The sequence below is a fragment of the Fundulus heteroclitus genome, chromosome 2 (assembly GCF_011125445.2).
Source record: "Fundulus heteroclitus isolate FHET01 chromosome 2, MU-UCD_Fhet_4.1, whole genome shotgun sequence".
Taxonomy (NCBI): domain Eukaryota; kingdom Metazoa; phylum Chordata; class Actinopteri; order Cyprinodontiformes; family Fundulidae; genus Fundulus; species Fundulus heteroclitus.
In genome coordinates this window covers 25900261-25919774 of record NC_046362.1, presented here as the reverse complement: position 1 = coordinate 25919774, position 19514 = coordinate 25900261, and the positions used below count along the sequence as shown (strand labels likewise).

The 19514-nt window shown below is 39.7% G+C and overlaps 1 protein-coding gene across 1 annotated transcript in view; it reads left to right on the top strand.

The window, feature by feature from the left end:
• The window catches only part of b4galnt4a (beta-1,4-N-acetyl-galactosaminyl transferase 4a), a 217044-nt gene that overhangs the window by 114136 nt on the left and 83394 nt on the right, over positions 1–19514 (top strand). Inside the window, exons 4-6 of the mRNA XM_036151546.1 lie at positions 15923–16018; positions 17157–17247; positions 18912–19012. Of these exons, the coding sequence (XP_036007439.1) occupies positions 15923–16018; positions 17157–17247; positions 18912–19012 (288 nt within the window). The remainder of the gene's footprint in view (positions 1–15922; positions 16019–17156; positions 17248–18911; positions 19013–19514) is intronic.

Below are 19514 nucleotides of genomic sequence, written 5' to 3'. Positions count from 1 at the left end.
AACTAGTACTTATGCAAGGAACTGCACTAGGCCTATCAGTCCCGTGGCAGTAAGTCTTTTTGTGACTAAAACACAAGGACAGCAATAAATCCCATTGATTGTTATTTGTCAAAAAGCTCTGTTATTATTTAGAATCACAACAGTATTTTAGGAGTTTGTTTTATTTTTCCTGATGAAAAGAGTGATATGGGAGTAGAAACTGAGATCCAGACACATTTTATTATTTTTGCTAAATGGAAGAAATATTTGCAATGTTTCTAATACAGTTTTATTTCATGATAATCATTTTATCTGAAACCTGTGACGAGCTAGTTTTAAAGCCACCGTGACTGATGACTGCAAGCTTGATGTGATTGGTGCATGGTGTTCAGCTCACTTGCTAATGTAGTCTACACACCTGCTGCAACAAAGGGAGCAGCAGACAGGCCAATTAAGCTGCAGATTAGTAGGAAGAAAACCAGCTCTTGATTTGTCACATGTTCAGCTGAGGTTAATTAAAGGTTTGGAGCACGTATGTGTGTCTCAAAACCAGGTCTGCAAAATGTAAATTATGAATGTCTTTGTACTTAATGTGAAGCTTAACAACCTGTGCAAAACACTGCTGTGTGGTTCTAGGCAAGCAGAAGTTACACACTATATAATCAAGGGTAAGAAATTATTGTCTGTTGTCCTTTCTGTTTTCAATGGGTTGTTACCTTTAAAACATTGTGACTTTTTCCACACCCCTTTTTTTTTTCCTTCTCCAAATTGTATCACAAGAATAACCGAATACAGCACGAGCCAGACATATCTAGCAAAAACTCTGTCTCTCAAAAAGGCTACTCTCTGTTCCCTCAGCTGAACAACTGTCATTTCTGTTTAATGGCAAACGCTGGACACAAAATCAACCACAGTTGTTATAGTTCACATGATTGAAGTACATTTAAAAGTCATTTTTCTCTTTGCTTTTAGATTGCTGTATATGAAAAACATTGTTTGATTTTTCAGTCTTCATATTCATCCCACTTACAAAAAGAGAATTCACTTTGAATCAAAACAGCCAGACGGGGATGAAAGCCAAACATCCGAGTGTTGAGCATGTTGGCTATAAAAACAGAAGAAACTAAACTTGATTTTAAGGCTGAATCACAGCGTGCCTCTTTTATTTCCCTTTTCTTTTTTTCTTTTCCCATTTAGTTTCTAAGACCACAAGAGACCTTTGTAGACAAATAGTTTCATTGACCAATGACTTTCTTATTTGTCATGTAGACTGAATAAAAGCAAAGCAGCCTTTGAAGGGAAATAAATGTTGCATCTAAAACATTACATTTTATAAATGACAGGGGAGCTCTTTCGTTGGCGTCGGCGCTGCAGTTCTTTGAATTGTTTCCAGTCCACAGTTATGGAAAACATTGAAACTCTAAATAAATGGTTTAATGTAACAGGATATAATATTTTGAGAATTGAAATTGCCTGGGGTCTCATTTATCAAGCTTGCGTACGCACAAAATGAGGCCTGAAACGTTAGTACTTCACTTTTCATGCAAAAGTTGGGATTTCTTTAAAAAAACAAAACAAAAAAAACTTGACATGAAAATGTGCGCTTCTCATAGCAACTTTGACCTATGTATACGCTCATTGTGGAGACAGGGGAACTTTACCACAGATGGTAAAGTGGTGAATTGCAGACAAACTGTATGAGGATTCTTCTCAGATATTCATTTTCACTCCACATAAGACCTGAATCGTAGATTGACCTTATCAAAAGCATTTAAACCCCCACTTTTATTCATTCTTGTGCTGGTGACACTTAAGTATAGATATGGACATTTCAAATAAAAAAATGCCAATAAGACATCTTAAATACATTTTATCGGGGTTTTCTATCATCACATTCCTCTCCCCAATGATCACCAGGGTGACGTGTTCCACTGATTAACAGATTATTGTGACAAGGTGTGCGGCAATCACTTTAATTGCTGTAAACGGTCAAATACACTTGTGAGTAACGCGGCTCGGTGGATGCATTGGCACTGTTAGAAGAGCTTGGAGGTGGGGGTATTGAGGAAACGTGGTTTCAGGGCTAAAATACTTCCTGGCCAATAATGACTGGCCAATATGCTGCTTTAGAAAGTGGCTACACCTACCTCCCAGGTGCTGAAAGACAGCTCTCCAACCCCCAGAGCGCAAAGGAAGCACGCTCACCGCTCACACCCAGGCAGCACTCAGTGCCCGTCGGCTTCCTGAAATGCTTTTTGGAGTTTTTCTGTGTTTTCGGGGGGTTAATAATCGTGGAGGAAACCTTTCATTTCTCCTGATTTCCCTCCCTCCTCTGAATGTCCATCTGGATGCGCAGCCACGGGGGAATTTCAACAAGGAGCACGGCCTTGTTTACTTTTTAACAACTTATTTTAATGTGGGCATCATATGTGCTCTTGCCTCTGATTTTCACATTTAATCAACTTCTCTCTGAATTTTTCTCACAGTTGCTTTGCCTTTTTTCCATGGTTACCATTTGATCATGATGAAAAAAAGGATCAATATAATATACATTACCATTCATGAGGTGCTTTGCGTTGATCATTAACGGTTGAATCTGGGCGTATAGAGAGCAGAACATGAGGCGGAACCTGGTACACAAACGGTCAAATACAGCTGTGATCTATAAAGGGAAATTCCGTGCTGGTTGTGTGCGTATGTTTTTTTTAAACAATTTAAAATCAAAAAATTTTTTTTTTAATTTTTAATTTTTATTTTTTGCGTACACCTTTTTTTCCTTGCCGTAGATACCCTTTTAGTATGGATTACACGCAAAGTTTTAAAAATGAGACCCTTAATAATGCAAACTGTAACACAGCATTCATTACTGTGCAATGGTTTTAAGGCAACTTTAATTTCTTTGAACTTTGTTTGGAAGGAGCTAGACTTTCTACAAAGTTGAATTTAAGCCCAACCGACCCGACTCCCGGCAGAGAGGGCGGCGCCGTTTTTCACTTTCTCTAAAAGTCGTCCACATTTTTTTCCTAAATTTCTCGAAGGAGGAAGCTTTGATGTTTCTAAAACAAGTAGCTGATGTTTTTTTTTCACAAGTACTGTCGGTTTTACAGTAGTTTAAACTCAGAAGACAAAATTTAAAGGTCAGTCAAACATGGCGGACTCTTCGAGGAAAGATGACAACAAAAATAGCTTTAGACTCAGTCCCTCATGATTCGTATCCTTGGAAACTAGAGAGTCACACCTTTCCAACAACCTATCGCATGCCTTTTTTCTGCTTCTGGTCTGTTAGGTATTGTCTGGTCAGTCCAAACAGCTGATATTAGGACAATAGGTGAATGGGTGATTTGAGGACTGGCATTCTTCTAACAGCAAACTCTGCAAACATATTGAATAAAGGAGTGACAACTTCTTTTCCAGTAAAGGAATTTATTAACAGAAATAAATAAACATCCAGGGAACACCACTATTGATCTGATGACACAAGCAAAATGTTTGGACAGTACCAAGTACAGCATATCAGCTTGCCTCAAACAGTGAAGTGTGGTGGTGGATGATCTGGGCTTGTTTTGCAGCCAGAGCATCTGGAACCCTAGGAAATAGCAAGATGTACAACAGCTGAAATGAACCCAAACTTGCTCATCAAATAAGACGACAGCTATGTTTACATGGACAAAAGTAATAGCAATCAATGGCCGATCCAAATAAAAATGCGTCAAGTAAACCAGCCAATCAGAACATGATGATCAGATTAAGCTCAATCGGAATGAAATTGTAATATGAATCAGAGGGGTGGTTTATGCTGATTGATAATCCGATCATTTTGCATGTAAATGCTATAAAAGTTATTGTGGCAGACTGACCACAATAATGTATTTCTGCATTGATGAGTGGTGGAAATACGTTGGGAAGCAAAACTATCAGGGCTCTCGATGTAACCTTTATGTTCAAAAAAAATAAATAAAAGAGCTCAAAATTGTAGCTTACTCAGTAATGTTTCGACCGTAATTAGAACATCATTCAAGTCCAGCCTGGGTGCTGGGAAAGACAGAAGTACTTATTTTTTTTGTGTGTTTTTTTTTAGGGGAATTTGATAACTGCACAGAATAGAACCACTCAGAGTGGTTCTATTCTGAATAAAGCCAGGTGCCTATGCATGCACATTATGATCGGATTAATTGATTTTGTGCCCAAATAAACGGTACACTCCGATGATTTAATCCGAATACATTTTGATCCAGTCGGGAAATTTTGTGCATATAAACATAGCTAGTGACCTGTTGTTCAGCAGAAGTAAAGCTGGAAAGGGAAATGATTAAGACGTTGCACTAGTGGAATTGCTCATCTGAGTCTGTTTGCTTAAATGGTCAGACCATCTTTATAAAAAATAGGTGCTAAAATAAGAACTGATGGTGTTTGTGTCTTCCTTTTTGCATGTTACTTTTAAAGGCATGTTTTTACCTGTTCTGTTTAAAAAAACACAATTATGAACCTCAAGCACAGTAGGGTCAAATATTTTAATTCAAACCTTGCACAAAAATGTTCATTTAGCTCAGATGCAATGATAAGCCAAGGCCAAGTTAGTAAAAAAAAAAAAAACACTTTGGTAACGATGTCCAATGGATGACATGTTCAGCCATAAGGCACAAGCAAAACGTTTGGACGGTACCAAGTACAGCATATCAGCTTGCCTCAAACAGTGAAGTGTGGTGGTGGAAGACTGATGATCTGGGCTTGTTTTGCAGCCAGAGCATCTAGAACAGGGATGGGCAACTTCCATGATAAAGAGGGCCACATTTTTTTCAGCACGACCATTGGAGGGCCACATGACCACGCACTTCAAATAATTGGATATGAAAGACGCTACAAATTATTCTCAATAAGAACAAATTTTAGATGAATTTATATCTGTATGTTTACTGCACCAACATATAACTATTTTCTGCATATAAATGCATTTTAATATGTCCTTAAGCAAAAGGCAAACCGTTTGCTTTAAAAAAAAATTGCAAAAAAGGAATTTAAACTCCATATCAATGCATTCAGGAGCATGGGTCATTTCAAATTTACAAGGAAACAGGCCTAAAACGGAACGGAACTTAACTCAAACAATAACGTGTCTATCCAGAAACAGTGTGGGCTTTCTTACAATACTGAATGCTCTATAATTGTATTTCTGTTACTTTTTGATTATGCACATCTGTTAGCTTTTTATTCTGAAAAATCTAATGTCCCATGCTCCTGAATGCACCATAGCTTTCTGACGCTCACAAATGCATCACACTGGTCTGTGAACGCGGTGCTGCACGTTTGATCTTCTGCTTAAGACAAAGCTTTGCAGTTTCAAAACTCACGTCGGCTCTCACGGTTTATGTTGTGTGTGAATGACAAGAGACCAAAAAAAAAAAAATCCCCATGTCCATACTTCTTCCCATTTTGTCTGAAAAATGTGACTTTCTCGTCAAGTTTTCCCTTTATTCCACTGCTAGTGGCCAGGGCTCTTGACTTTCTTCCTCGCTGTTGCAAAGCGGCCCATGCCCGCTATTGTTTGGGTACGGCCCCCTATCGGTCAAAAGTATAATTACATTTTTTATTTTTTTTTATCATTATTAAATTATTATTGATCTATTTGCAGGCCGCACTGAGTGATGACGAGGGCCGTGTGCGGCCCCCGGGCCGCCAGTTGCCCATCCCTGATCTAGAACCCTAGGAAATAGCAAGATGTACAACAGCTGAGATGAACCCAAACTTGCTCGTCAAATAAGACGATAGCTATGTTTACATGGACAAAAGTAATCACAATCATTGGCCGATCCAAATAAAAATGCGTCAAGTAAACCAGCCAATCAGAATATGATGATCAGATTAAGCTCAATCGGCATGAAATTGTAATCTGAATCAGAGGGGTGGTTTATGCTGATTGATAATCCGATCAATTTGCATGTAAACGCTATAAAAATTATTCCGAATGTGGCAGACTGACCCGAGTATGTGTGCCTGATGTAAATGTGACGTATTTCTGCATTGGTGAGTGGCAGAAATACGTTGGGAAGCAAAACTGTCTGGGCTCTCGATGCAACCTTTCTGTTCAAAGAAATAAAAGAGCTCATAATTGTTGCTTACTCAGTAATGTTTCGACCGTAATTAGAACATCATTCAAGTCGAGCCTGGGCGCTGGGAAAGACAGAAGTACTTATTTTTCAGTGTGTGTTTTTGTTTTTTTTGATAACTGCGCATATCAGAGTGGTTCTATTCTGAATAAAGCCAGGTGCCTATGCATGCACATTATGAACGGATTAATTGATTTTGTGCCCAAATAAACAGTACACTCTGATGATTTAATCCGAATACATTTTGATCCAATCGGGAAATTTTGTGCATATAAACATAGCTACTGACCTGTTGTTCAGCAGAAGTTAAGCTGGAAAGGGAAATGATTAAGACATTGCACTAATCTAGACTAGAATTGCTCATCTGAGTCTGTTTGCTTAAATGGTCAGACCATCTTTATAAAAAATAGGTGCTAAAATAAGAACTGATGGTGGGTGTGTCTTCCTTTTTGCATGTTACTTTTAAAGGCATGTTTTTACCTGTTCTGTTTAAAAAAACAAAGCTATAAACCTCCAGCACAGTAGGGTCAAATATTTTAATTCAAACCTTGCACAAAAATGTTCATTTAGCTCAGATGCAATGATAAGCCAAGGCCAAGTTAGTAAAAAAATAAATAAATAACTTCCTCTGCCTTCACAAGCTATCTGTCCTAATTACCAGCATTCCCATGTTTTTGATGCACAGCCAGGATGGTGAAGGACTGAGGGAGCACTCAGCTGGCACTATCAAAGACAGAGACTCAGTCTGGCTGTGGCAGAATGGAGTTGTATACCAGCTGTCAAAGGCTAGGAGAGGTTGTTACACTGACATCAGATATCAACAAAATAAAAGCCGAATGGTTATTTGTTTTTCAATTATTCAAAGTTGGAAGCAGCTTTTATTTTTTTTCCCCCGTATTGTATCTCTTCTTTGGTGGCTCTCTTAGAATCCCCCACCCCAACCAGTGAGCTCGTCCAGAGGTGACTGAGGATTAGTGTTGATATTCTGCTGTGTGCAGTTGATCAAGGACACCGACATGTCATGAACGCTGAAATGAGATGAAGATTAGAGTGCAAGCTGCTGGCTGGCTTTTTAAACAAATAGTAGCCACAGACAAAGGTGAAACGGTCGTTTTCAGTCGTTCCATACAGGAGTTTAGCTAATTAAACCCTTTTATTTAGTAAGAAGCAGAGAAAAAGGGATGTTAAAATTTTTTTTATTGTGTTGTTAGAGTAACGGGTTTAGCGCTGAAGTATATCCATTGAATAAAGCTGTGAAACATTTCAAATATTAAACCAAATCAGGTTGAAGAGGATAGATTGGAGGTAGATATCAGTGAATGAGTTGAGAGACATCTCTGTTCTGTGACACCTATTGCAAAGGAGAGTTTTATTTAATCTGATGACAGCTTGACAGAATGTGGACAACCTGTTTTCCACCCCTTAGTAGGGAAGTGAGGCTGATTTTTGCAGCTCAGCTCAGACTTATGACTCATGTAGAAGCAAACAGTCACTTTTGTCTCTTCAATCATACATGCGGTGACAATACCAGAGGTGGGAACTCATGTTTTTTGTCTCTGATTCCCTCCTCTTGCTAACTTAATGTGAGGTGTGAGGAGGTGTGAAGATTTTATATCTTCACTGTTCTGTCTGTCTATCCAAAAGGCTCCATGTCCAAAAAAATATGATTCATTCTATTTTTTACCGCCAGAAATGAGCGAAACGTGTCCCATATTTCACAATGAGAGGTATCTAATGCAGCAGTCTTAACCTCCTTTATGTTACGACCTTGGCGTTACGGAACAGAATTGGTCATGAGAAAGATGGTAGATTATACAAATCCTTGCTAATGTGGCTGATAAAGCTGAAATTTGTCTTCCCGTTTCTGTAAGAAAGTGCATAGTCCGTTTATATTATCCCATAAACATCTTTTAAACTAAATCCAGTGTGCCTCGTGTCCTTTTTCGGACTTTTTGTTTTCTGATTAAATGTTAAGGCTCTGTATTCAGATATTCAGTTTTCTACAAATGTTTTTACCGAGCTTATTAATTTTTTATATAGATGCTTTTTTTTTTTTAAATGCCAGACTTTCTTAAAATCTTAGGCGGTCTTGATTTTCATTTGGACTTTGTGTGCTTTCCTGCTGATTTTTTGTGCAGTCCAGTCCTTGGTACCATGAAAGCTTATGTGCAATATGTAGTTGGCCGACAAGCCAAAGAGCTCAGGTTAGGACAGTACATGAAAGTCTTTTCTTTAGAGAAATATTTTTTTCTCTACTGTTGGTGTTTGGAAAGTTTTTAGTGGAGAGCTCTTTGAGATTTGTGTTCCAGTGCTAAACTGCACCTTGTGCTAAAACTAGTTATTTGATGGTTCTAGAAAAAATAACGGTTTGCTTTCTGAAGCCAGAGCGTCAGCTTTAAACCACGTCATTAGGTCACAGAAAATGTCTCAGCAGATTTCCCCCCATCAGGAATTTTTGTATCTGGTTCTGACATCAAGTCCCAGCCCAGTCTGTCATTAAATGTAATTAAATTAATTTCATGTACAGTATATGCCTAATATCGAAGTAGCTTTAAATTGGAGTAAAATAATACAACACGTTTAATCACTTTTACTACTCATTCAACTTGGACATTCCCTGCAGATTATCGTATTCTTCTTTCTTTTCCTGACAGCAACAAAGATTTTTGCCCCAACCAGAGTTTCTGCTGGTTAGCCTCAACATGCTGCTCCTGTACGGCAGCAGCTACAATGTTCGGAAAGTGCATCAATTTAAGCACAAAGCTTTATCATATATTTCTAAATGTACAGCTAACCCTAGCGCAGCTGCAGTCTTCAGTAAGCTCCCGTCTTGCTCCTGCCGACATGTTTTAGTTTCGTGCAGTTTGCTTTGTTGCTATGCTAATGCTAGCATGTTTACTTTGTTTCAATGTGGCTCCAGACATGCTTCAGAAACTTGATGACAAATGTTTCTTTCAGTGACATCAGGGACAATGTTTCACCTTGCAAGCAACACTTTTTAATGCTGTCTTCTTCAGCTACATAGTACGGCTTAATAAATCTGGATGGCATTCATGTATATATCCATCCAGGTCACTGTGCACTGTCCCAATCGGCAAGTAAAAAAAAAAGTGCTGGACTGCAGAAAAGTGAAAATACAGCCTCAAATCTAACAGAACCCTCTGAAAGCCAGGAGAAAATATTCATCAGACCCTGTCATGGTGCAGTTTTTGTGCCTCCCTGTCTACCCAGGAACTTGCCAGCTTTTTCCACCTCTCATGCAGCCCAGTTCTCACTCCACCTCCTCGTTAGTTCCACCCGCCGTTGTTAATTATGCCGGACTCAGCTCTCCCTTCAGTCTGCTCTCCCCTGCTGGATTGTCTTCATCCAAAACTCGTCCTGCCTCGTGCTTCTCACGCCTGCCAGTCAGAGCTTCTCACGTCTGCTAGTCAGAGCTCCCATGCCTGCTAGCCAGAGCTTCCTACGTCTGCCTGACAGAGTTCCGTTTGTCGACGCCTCCCTGCCCACCTCCAAGTAATCTCTCTGCTGTGCTGCTGGTGCTGCTGCTACTCCAGCACCCCAAGAACTCTCTCTGCTGCTGGTGCTGCTGCTACTCCAGCACCCCAAGAACTCTCTCTCTGCTGCTGCTGCTGCTGCTGCTGCTGCTGCTGCTGCTGCTGCTGCTACTCCAGCACCCCAAGAACTCTCTCTCTGCTGCTGCTGCTACTCCAGCACCCCAAGAACTCTCTCTCTGCTGCTGCTGCTGCTACTCCAGCACCCCAAGAACTCTCTCTCTGCTGCTGCTGCTACTCCAGCACCCCAAGAACTCTCTCTCTGCTGTGCTGCTGATGCTGCTGCTACTCCAGCACCCCAAGAACTCTCTCTGCTGCTGCTGCTGCTACTCCAGCACTCCAAGAACTCTCTGCCGTGTTGCTGGCTATTCCTGGCTCCCAGCGTGCTTCTGACTCCACAGCACAGCACCCGCAGCTCCCCAGCTCCTGCCATCACCATCCTCCTGCTTCAATCCGGTACAGCCTCTCTGGTCTCCTTCTCCACAACTCACCTTTACAATAAAGCTGTAAAAACAAGGCTCAGTGGGTGGCTGTGTTTGGGTTCATCAAGAAAAATCATGACAGTCCCAATGTACAAGGTTATAAGAAATTCTGGTGAAGAATTTTTTAATCTTTTTCAGTTTTCTGCACATTCCTTTATTTCTTAAGAAATTAGATTCGGTTTATTTTTTACTTTTTTCAAAAGTCTTATGAAATAAAAGTTTTGACTCCACTGTAAAAATGCTAACTCTCTGTATTTAAAGAATTAAAGACATGCATCCTCTTAGCTATTACCTGAAATGTCATGTTCCTTGTTTCTTTTTCTGCTGGGATTAATGGTGTCAGCTGGTGTTATGGCTCATCTGTGGATGCGCAGAGCCACCATTTGTCTGTACCTCAGTGCCAGCAAGAGTGCAGAAGGCTGCGCCAGATTTTCAGAAACATGAGACAAGACTCCTGAAGGAAGGAGAAGATAATAATGCACATGAAAATTCTGTTTGCATGCTGGTTATTGGTGAGACCAGATGGATGAGGGAGAGCGGAAACTAGAGAGTTGTGGTGCTGAGACAAGTTCACACAAATATAGAAGTGAGAACAAAGATGGTGATCATGGTTTTGTTTTTGAAGCTTTTTCTTTATTTCAAAATCCCAAGGCTTCCTTTGTCCTTGAGTTGTCCACTTTACCCATTTTCATAACTGTAGGATACAGGATACTTTGTTAGCCGGGTGCAAGGACTGAACAGAATGAGTCCAAAGACATTTAATAAAATTCTTCCAGAAAGGCCGCATACCCTTTTTCTTAAAATTTTTTTTTTTAGGTAAAAAAATGACCGGCATTATCAGTTTGCTAAATGGTAGATGCATATTTTGAAATCTGCGTCCAATCTTCTATATCGATTGTCTCTGAAATGCTTTACTCACATTTTCAAATCCACCATGTTCCATGACAACCAGGCTGAAGGCTCAAAAGACGGCGAGAGAGCAAACAGAGCAAGTTTGTTCTTCAACATCTCTGTCGTCTGCTGAAAATCTCTCTCTCTCCCTCGCAGTTGTACAGGGCCTTGAATGAATCTTTATGTTTTGCAGAAAATACATTGTGTTTTTTTAACAGCTCCTTACATCTCAAGGCTTTCTCCGACTTCAGTTTGATAACCTTGCTGAAAATTGCTGTTGGGTCTTGTTCCCTTAGTAATAGCATTCACACAGAAGAGTGCCAGCGGCAGTGCTGTCTGGTAGTTTTATGGTGCGTTCACTGATCAGAAAAAATATTTTTACATTTATAACTGACCACATCGGACCTATTCTGGTAACCAGCCAATTTCTCAATGCATCTCTCCCTCGGACCTGATTTGAAAAAAAAAACTATCACATGTAACCTACTTTTCATTGCAATGGCAGTATTATGTCCCTACAGAATTAGGATGAAGACATTATAAAAGCAGAGGAGGTAAACTGACAAGCTGACCTCAGTAAGACTAAAGACAGAAGTGAGAAACTGACAGCATTTGGCAGCTCATGGAGAGATGGGTGCAGAAAAATAAAAGCAAGTGGAAAGACAAGACAGTACAGGACTGGGTTAGGGATACTGGGACTAAAGGCCCTTATATTAAGGGATATAATACAAAAGCAAAAAAATAAAAAAAATAGATCAAATTATTCTTTGAAGAAGCAAGGACAAATCAACAGCGTCAAGGAAGATGGGTAAGTTGCCATTACAATGGGTGAAGAAAAAGGCATTTCAGCATAATTTTCGCTGATTTATGCCGAAAACACCAAAATCACTCTTACCTGCTTTTCCCTGCGAAGTGCGCCCATTATACACAAGTGCCCCCCAGCAGGAAGCTGAATTTACAGCCAGTAGCTCCAGGGCTACACTGACGTGTGCTTAAATGAATGTTGGAGACTTTTAAGCTGCCCGCTTATTTCTGTTTGACAAGAGGAGTGGCGAGAGGGGGCCAGGTCAAAAGAGGGTTTGTTTTTAAAACCCATGAGATGTATTAAAAGCTTCACACAAGGCATATTTGCATAAGGACTGCCTGCTAAATCCTTCTAACCTTGCACCACCCGTCCCCTCATCTATCCCGTTTTTAGACATCAAGCGTTCCTGTTCAATTTCTAGGCTTCCTGCCTTTTTTCTCTTTGATTCTGTCTACCGCCTACATTCTGCCCTCTGCCCCCTTTTTGTTTTTTAATTTAATTCTACTTGAAACTCCAGATAAGTAGTAGCAATGTATATATATATATATATATATATATATATATATATATACACATACACACACACACACACACACACACACACACACAAGCGTAAATTAAAGCCAGAATGCTCTCTAATGACATGTTTTCAAAACAATAGCCTCTCATGGTTAATTCATCTGCTGTAATTGATCTTTAGCTGTCAGCGTGCATGGGCTGTTTTATTTATTTATTCATTAATTTATTTTTGAGCGGCATTACAAGAGAGACGAGGAGAACCTCTTTGTGTCAGGCCATCTGTTGAAATGCCTGCGTGACACTTCGGGAGCGGGGCGCTCTCTGTCAACGTCTTTCTCTTTTTAAAGCGTAGATGTGGGCGCAGCTCGACAAGATTACATTTCTTGTCGTTGAATGGCAGAGTAATAAGTGCGAAGTTTAGTTTAGCTTTTCCTTTGTTTTCTGCTACCTTCCACAAACTTCTCACAGCAGTTTCCTGAAATGTTGTCTTGACTAAACTGAGTCTAATTTAGTCACATTTGCCATGCGACTGAGATCATTGCTTTTTTGATGTCCCCTCCAAGACAAGGACCTTTTTGTCCTTTATAACAAATTTAGAGATATGCTTAGGGTCATTGTGCGTTTGGAAGACCCATTTGTGACCAAGCTTTAACTTCCTGGCTTATGTCTTGAGATCATACTTCAGTGTTTCCCCATACTATTCCATCTATTGAGCGAAGTTACCCACTTTCACCTGCACCCCACAACATAATGCGGCCGTCCCCGTACTTCACATCTGAGAAGCATTACAAATTTCCCCCTTTTTGCCCTTGGTTATAAGATTGGTCATTATGGCCAAAATACCCCATATTTCAGACTACAGTACTGCTTTTTCTTTTTTTTCTTTTTTTTTTACATTGCTTTTCGAGAATGGCTTCTCCCTATTTGAGGGAACCTGCAACCCATTAAGACTCAGAATGAATAATGATGCTCTGTTACCAGTTTTAGGCACATATCACTCCAAACATTTTTTTTAATCCTCAGACACAGAACCCACCGTGCACAATAAAATGGCAAGAGAGTTCCACACTGTCTGTACTGGTGTATATAAGGGTTTGAACAGATGAGTGTGGCGCCCTCAAGCATCTGGTTTTACACTAAGGAAGCAGAGCCGTTGCCTTTCAATCAATCCACAGGTTTGTCCCCATTTAATTCAAGTGGAGTGAATTGGTTCGTCAGAAGCTTACAAAGCAAAGACACCAGCATCTTATTTTATGGAAACGTCTGACTGTGAAGAAAAAAATGCAAATAAATCCTAAAATTTCTCATTAATCCGGCAGTGAATACAGAAAGTAACATGGATCAAGATAAGTTATTCTCTACTATGTCAGACCAGAAAAAGTATTAGCTAATACCTAGTTATAACTCAATGTTTATTGCCAATGCAGACTCCTAATCATCAGTCATGGCAACTACTTCAATTTTTTTCCCCCTTAGTGTTGGGCAGTCTCTTCTGGTCTCCTGACTGATTGATTTGACAGCTTCACACTTGTTGACTCTCTAGCTATCGGCGCACTCAAAAAAAGACTTCTTTCAATTGAAAGGTTGCCAAAGTAGGGATGCCAGCTTTAGCTTTGATCTGCCAGAGCACCTCACTGTGCCGGTCTATTGTAGTTTCCGGATGAGAGCCAGCTTTCTGTTCGAGCTCTGTGTGATGTTCTAAACGTCTGTGGCAGCATTACAGAGGCGGCCCGCTGAGTCTGTTGTCACACATTAACAGGATGCCATATGTGTGGACATTGTGCACAAGTGTGTTGATCGTCAAGTATAAAAACAAAAACTTTGCAGGTTATTGAATCATGTCACAACATTGAGTGGCACATTGGTTGAACTTAGCATGTCAGTAAAAGTAGTAATGTGTGAAAATGAAAGCCTTCCCTACCTAATCTGTTGTTTCCAAATCTTCTATTGTTGTTTTATTTATTTATGTTTTTTTTTTTTGGATGAGTCGACCTTTGTGTGCGCCAGAGGAAACTGAACCCCAAAGCAGACTGGTTTCACCATCTGTCCTTGCCGTGTCCTGTGATTTCCCTCTGTAATTCAGACAAATGTCAGACTGTGGGCCGGGGATGACCTTTGACAAACTGCTCCAGACGCTCTCGGTCCACGTTCCCTCCTAAAGCTCCTCATGAGCCCTCCATCACCTTGTTATGTTATTCAGGACAGCACCAACACTGGAGACCAGAGGCTGCATTATTCAATCAAGTATTCTTTTTTTTTCTTCTAATAGTCCAGCCTCTTAAACTTTTTTAGGTTTTTTAGCATTACAGGGGAAAATACCTCAGTGTGTTTGTGTTTTTTTTGTTTTTTGAGACCGGCACATAATTTTGAAATTGAAGAAAAATTACTTAATCTTTTTTTTTTAAACAAGTAAATTCTGAAAATGTAACACGCGTCTGCGCTTAACCTCAATATTACAGCTACAAGTCTAAGCACTTTCCAGCTTCACACATCTGGCTAACAACCTATTTTCTCATTCTTCTCACTAAAGCCCTGCCAGATAGAATTAAGAGCGTCTGCAGACAATAGCTGACAAATGACCATTTTTAAGCATGAATAGGCTTACGATCCTGTACTGTAGCTCCGGTTGTTCATTAAGGATTGTTGCCTTCCTGGAAGGGGAACCTCTGCCCCATTTCAAGTCTCCTGCAGTCTCTAACAGGTTTCCTTTCAGGATTCCCTTTTAGGTCCAGCCACCTTCCTATCAACTCTGACCAGCTTCCCTGCCCCGAGTAAAGAAAAGCATCCCCAGTATATGGTTGCCACCATGGTTCGCTGTGATGATGCTGCAATCAGCTGGATGATGCACAATGTTTCTATTTGTCCACAGATTAACTGTTTGATTCAGGCTTTAATGTTCAGTTTTGTTATTATCAGAGTAGAGCACCTTCCACATGCTGTCTGACTAACCCACGGGGTTGGTGGCATAATAATCTTTGCTATTATTGCTTTCTTTCAACAATTACTTTTTGTCACTCCTTAGTTTAAGTAGTATTTGTCCAGTCGAAAGGTTTTCCAGCCTGAGCTGGGAAGGCTAGGTTTCATCTGTAGTCACTTGGGGTACAATGTAAAAAAAAAAAAAAAAAGTACAATAACTGAAAATACAATACACACGAAAGTGGCAAGATACATCCATCAGTAAGTTATCAAAATTTTAAGATTAGAATACATCTGTTAAGATGAAAAAACATAGCTGCTGTGATTGAATTCCAGAAATGGACTCTACTAATTATGTGACTTCTGACTGTTAATTTTGTTTAGGGATATTTCCTTCGCCTCGCAATCTATTCAGTGCTTAGAGCTGGTCTACAACATAAAATGCCAGTAGAATACATTGAAGTGGGATGTTTTAACATAAAAAAGTAAAATAGTTCAAGGGTGATAAATATTTTTGCCAGGTTCTGAGCTGTACTGGGCAAAATGCAGCCGTTTAATATTCACATCATCAAGCACAGGGCCCAACGGCTGACACACCAAAGCAAATATCGTGTTTAATAGCATAAAATGTTGTTGCTGTGCGTGCTAAGCTCTCTGCTCTTTGTGTGCTTGCAGTATAAGGGCCAGGCCAACCTACATGTGTTTGAGGACTGGTGCGGCTCCTCTATAGCCCAGCTCAGAAAGAACCTTCACTTCCCTCTCTATCCTCATGTAAGTACTAAAAAACGTGAATATAAATGTCACCAAACCAGTGGTATAGTAGTGGCAGCTGTTGCCCTTGACTGAGTGTGAAATGTAAATGTGTGAGTCTGTAAAATCTAATCATTTAGAGGGAAATCATCACCATAATCATCATTTGAGGGATGTAGTGAAAGTAGGGACAATAAATGTAAAATGCTCAAATAGACTTGTTGCTCCTCCAGCACAAACATGCCTGTCATGTACTGTCCGTTCATCTCATGAGGCATGATGTGGTTTACAGCGATTACTGCACCATAGAATCAAGAATCATTTATGGTCACCATGTGTTACCATGGTGAAATTTCCTTTGAGGCAGACATGCGCTTAGGATGTACACAGATAACATGACAACAGACCTAGTATTTACAGGATAAAAAAAAAAACAAAAAACTTTTACATTAAAGCATGCAAGTTTGTATCAGAGTTCAAGAAGGCTACTAGTCCCTTTTGTGAACGATATGAACCGGTGGGTTACATATGATGGACAAACTATATATATATATATATATATATATATATATATATATATATATATATATATATATATATATATATATATATATATATATATATATATATATATAAATGGAAAAAGAACACTGCTTTTGGTGTCTTCCAAAAATAATAGTGTACTGAAAAGGACAAGAGTGAACAATGAGTTATTAGAAACATTGCACAGCTCTTGTTATAGAGGCTACTGAGGCACCGAAACGATGGAGTAAGCTGAGCTTTTTAATCCTTCCCCCAAAACCTACTGGAAATGGGATTTTTTCCTCATCTGTTCACCTTTATTTAATTTCATCCATCTATGGCAGCACTTTGCAAGTAGAGTTTCACCATAATTATCAGGTAACAGAAATACTTGATCGTTTTGATTTGCTTCTCATAAAGGTACTCATCTCCATGGACTCAAAAGTCAGTCAGACCTAACAAAATGTCGTCTTAGATTGAGTCTATTACGTATGTATTTTTTTTGTCTCTCTCGATAAGACAATCAAAACACAGTAACAAGAGAAGAGTTAAAGCTTTCAGCTAGCTGGTTTTCAGTTTGCAATCCTTTCTGAACCTCTACATTTGCTTTCATTAAATGTCTGTTTTTTTCCTGCAGACAAGAACCACAGTGAAGAAGCTAGCAGTGGCTCCAAAGTGGAAGAACTACGGCTTGAGAATATTTGGTTTCCTTCACCCTTACAAAGACGGTAACTAGCTCCTTTTTCCCTCGTATAAGGCTGAGAGCCTTGAAGCTTGTGTTCTTTATCAGAGCAGGCAATTTCCTCAGCCCTCTTAATCAGAATACCTTCAAGCCACTAATGTAGAGGATATTCACATTTTCATCTTGGCTCAATTCCACAATCTCTCAGCTAAATCTCGCTGCGGTCCCCTTATGGTCCTGCCCTGAAACCCAGTTGCTATGGGAACTGAAAACCCCAAATGTCCAAGTGCCCTTACACAAATTGCCGAACTGAAGCTATTAATTAGATTAGCATTCATTTTGGACTCTCATACGGCCTTCGCTAGTAGTATGCCTCGATTGAGCTGATTGTGTGAAGGTCACGATGTTCTCTGCCTCACACTTTGAGCTCTAACAAGGGCCCCTCACCTTTATCATTTAGCTCCTGCGTGAGACAGGCACAAACAAAATATGACTAAGTAGATTTAAACGGGTAACGTCTGTTGGGGAACTTTGATCTAGATCTCTTTGGAGAATTCCTTAATACTATAACGACGTGTCTAATAGCGCTACGGAGAACCTTGTGTAAATTTGATTTAACAACACTGCTGCATTAAATACAAACTCCATTACGGATTAATCCTTTCTGCGTGTACACCGCTGCCTGGAAATGTCCGTCATGAAAGAAACGTGGCTGTATGTAAACACAAAAGAACTGGTAAAAAAAACTAATTCATCCTCACTCCAAAAACAACTGTCATCTCCGTAAATGTTAAAGAGCTTCGTTCTGAGTTAATCGCACCCTATTGGTGGATGAAAAATGATTCACAGCAGTTAAACTCAGACGTTAAGAGCATTCCCGTGTTTTGATATGATCTAGCAGCATGTTTGATTCTGCGTTTATTTGAAGCTACAAGAGAGCAGTGAAAAAAAAAACCTCCGTCGGACGTGTAAAAAGAATCATTAAGTTAATGCTATGCTAAGCAGCCATGCTTGGTAAATTGGTTGAATTTGACTTTTGAAGGAAATTGGCAAAACTCTTGAGTTCACTTAGAGGGGGGGATTTTTTTCCTCCGTTTGGGAAACTCTGTGCTTTGGCTTTGGCTTTAAGTGCAGCAGCTGTGACACTTAACCTTAGTTTCAGTCTGGAGCTGATTGAATGGATCTAAAGGGGAAAATAAAAGGACAGCGCAGAGAAAATATTCTCAGGCAGCGGCCAAAATACCCCGGAGATTTAGGCAAAAGGTCAAGGTTTTCAGCAGCAAAAAATAAGATGCTTTTATATAAGCTTAACTAACAATGCTGGCAGCTTGACCATAATCCTAAACACTCCACTTTTAAACAAACAGAACATGGAATCTGTTCATTAACATGTCTGCTAGTCGTTGTTTTTTTTGTTAGCTTTTTTTTTTTCTTTACTGGACTGTGCCTTTTCTTTCAGCAGCACGGCATTATTACATTCAAAGTCTGGCTATAGTAAAACATTCTGTATGATTTATTTATTTTTTACGAAATATATCAAGTCTCACTAAGGCCACAGGCCGTGTGGGCAACATATTATACATTCATTTTTACACATGATAGCCTATTTTAAGAAATTCTGTTTAAGTCTGATTTTGTTGTGTACTAATGGAGGGTCATCCAGATATTTTTCCCCTAACATCCACTTTGATCGTGTTCTTCTCCCTCCAGGTGATTTCCAGTTCTCCGTCTCATCTGATGATAACTCGGAGTTCTGGTTGAGCCCTGATGAGAGTCCTCTCAATGCCAGGCTGCTAGTTTACGTAGGACAGGTGAGCATTTAACTCTGCTGCATTCTGTTGTGAATTGTTGGAGTTTTTTTGGAGCGATGAAAAAACTTCACCTCATTATGGGGGAATTTTGGCCCACTCTTCTTTCCTGAATTGTTTTAGAGTATTGCAGAAATTTGGCACGGCAGTAGCACAAAGGTTGTGCGCGTCACCCATGTACGGAGGCCTCAGTCCTCGACACCTCGGGTTCAACTGTTGGGCTGTGCACTTTGCTGCATGTCTTCCCCCTCTCTCTCAATCCTATTTCCTTTCACTCCACTTTCTAATAAAGGCCACTCGTACCACAAAAATAAAAAGAAATGTCCTTTATTGTCCCAGAGTGCATGGGGGGAAAATTCAGGTGTACCAACTGCAAAGTGAAAGGGAAAATGAAAGCTTGTAGGTTCACACAAAGGTATACAAATATAAAAACAAAAAATAAGAAATAGAGACAGTAAAGTACCATATTTTTTTGGACTATAAGGCATACTTAAAATTCCTTAAT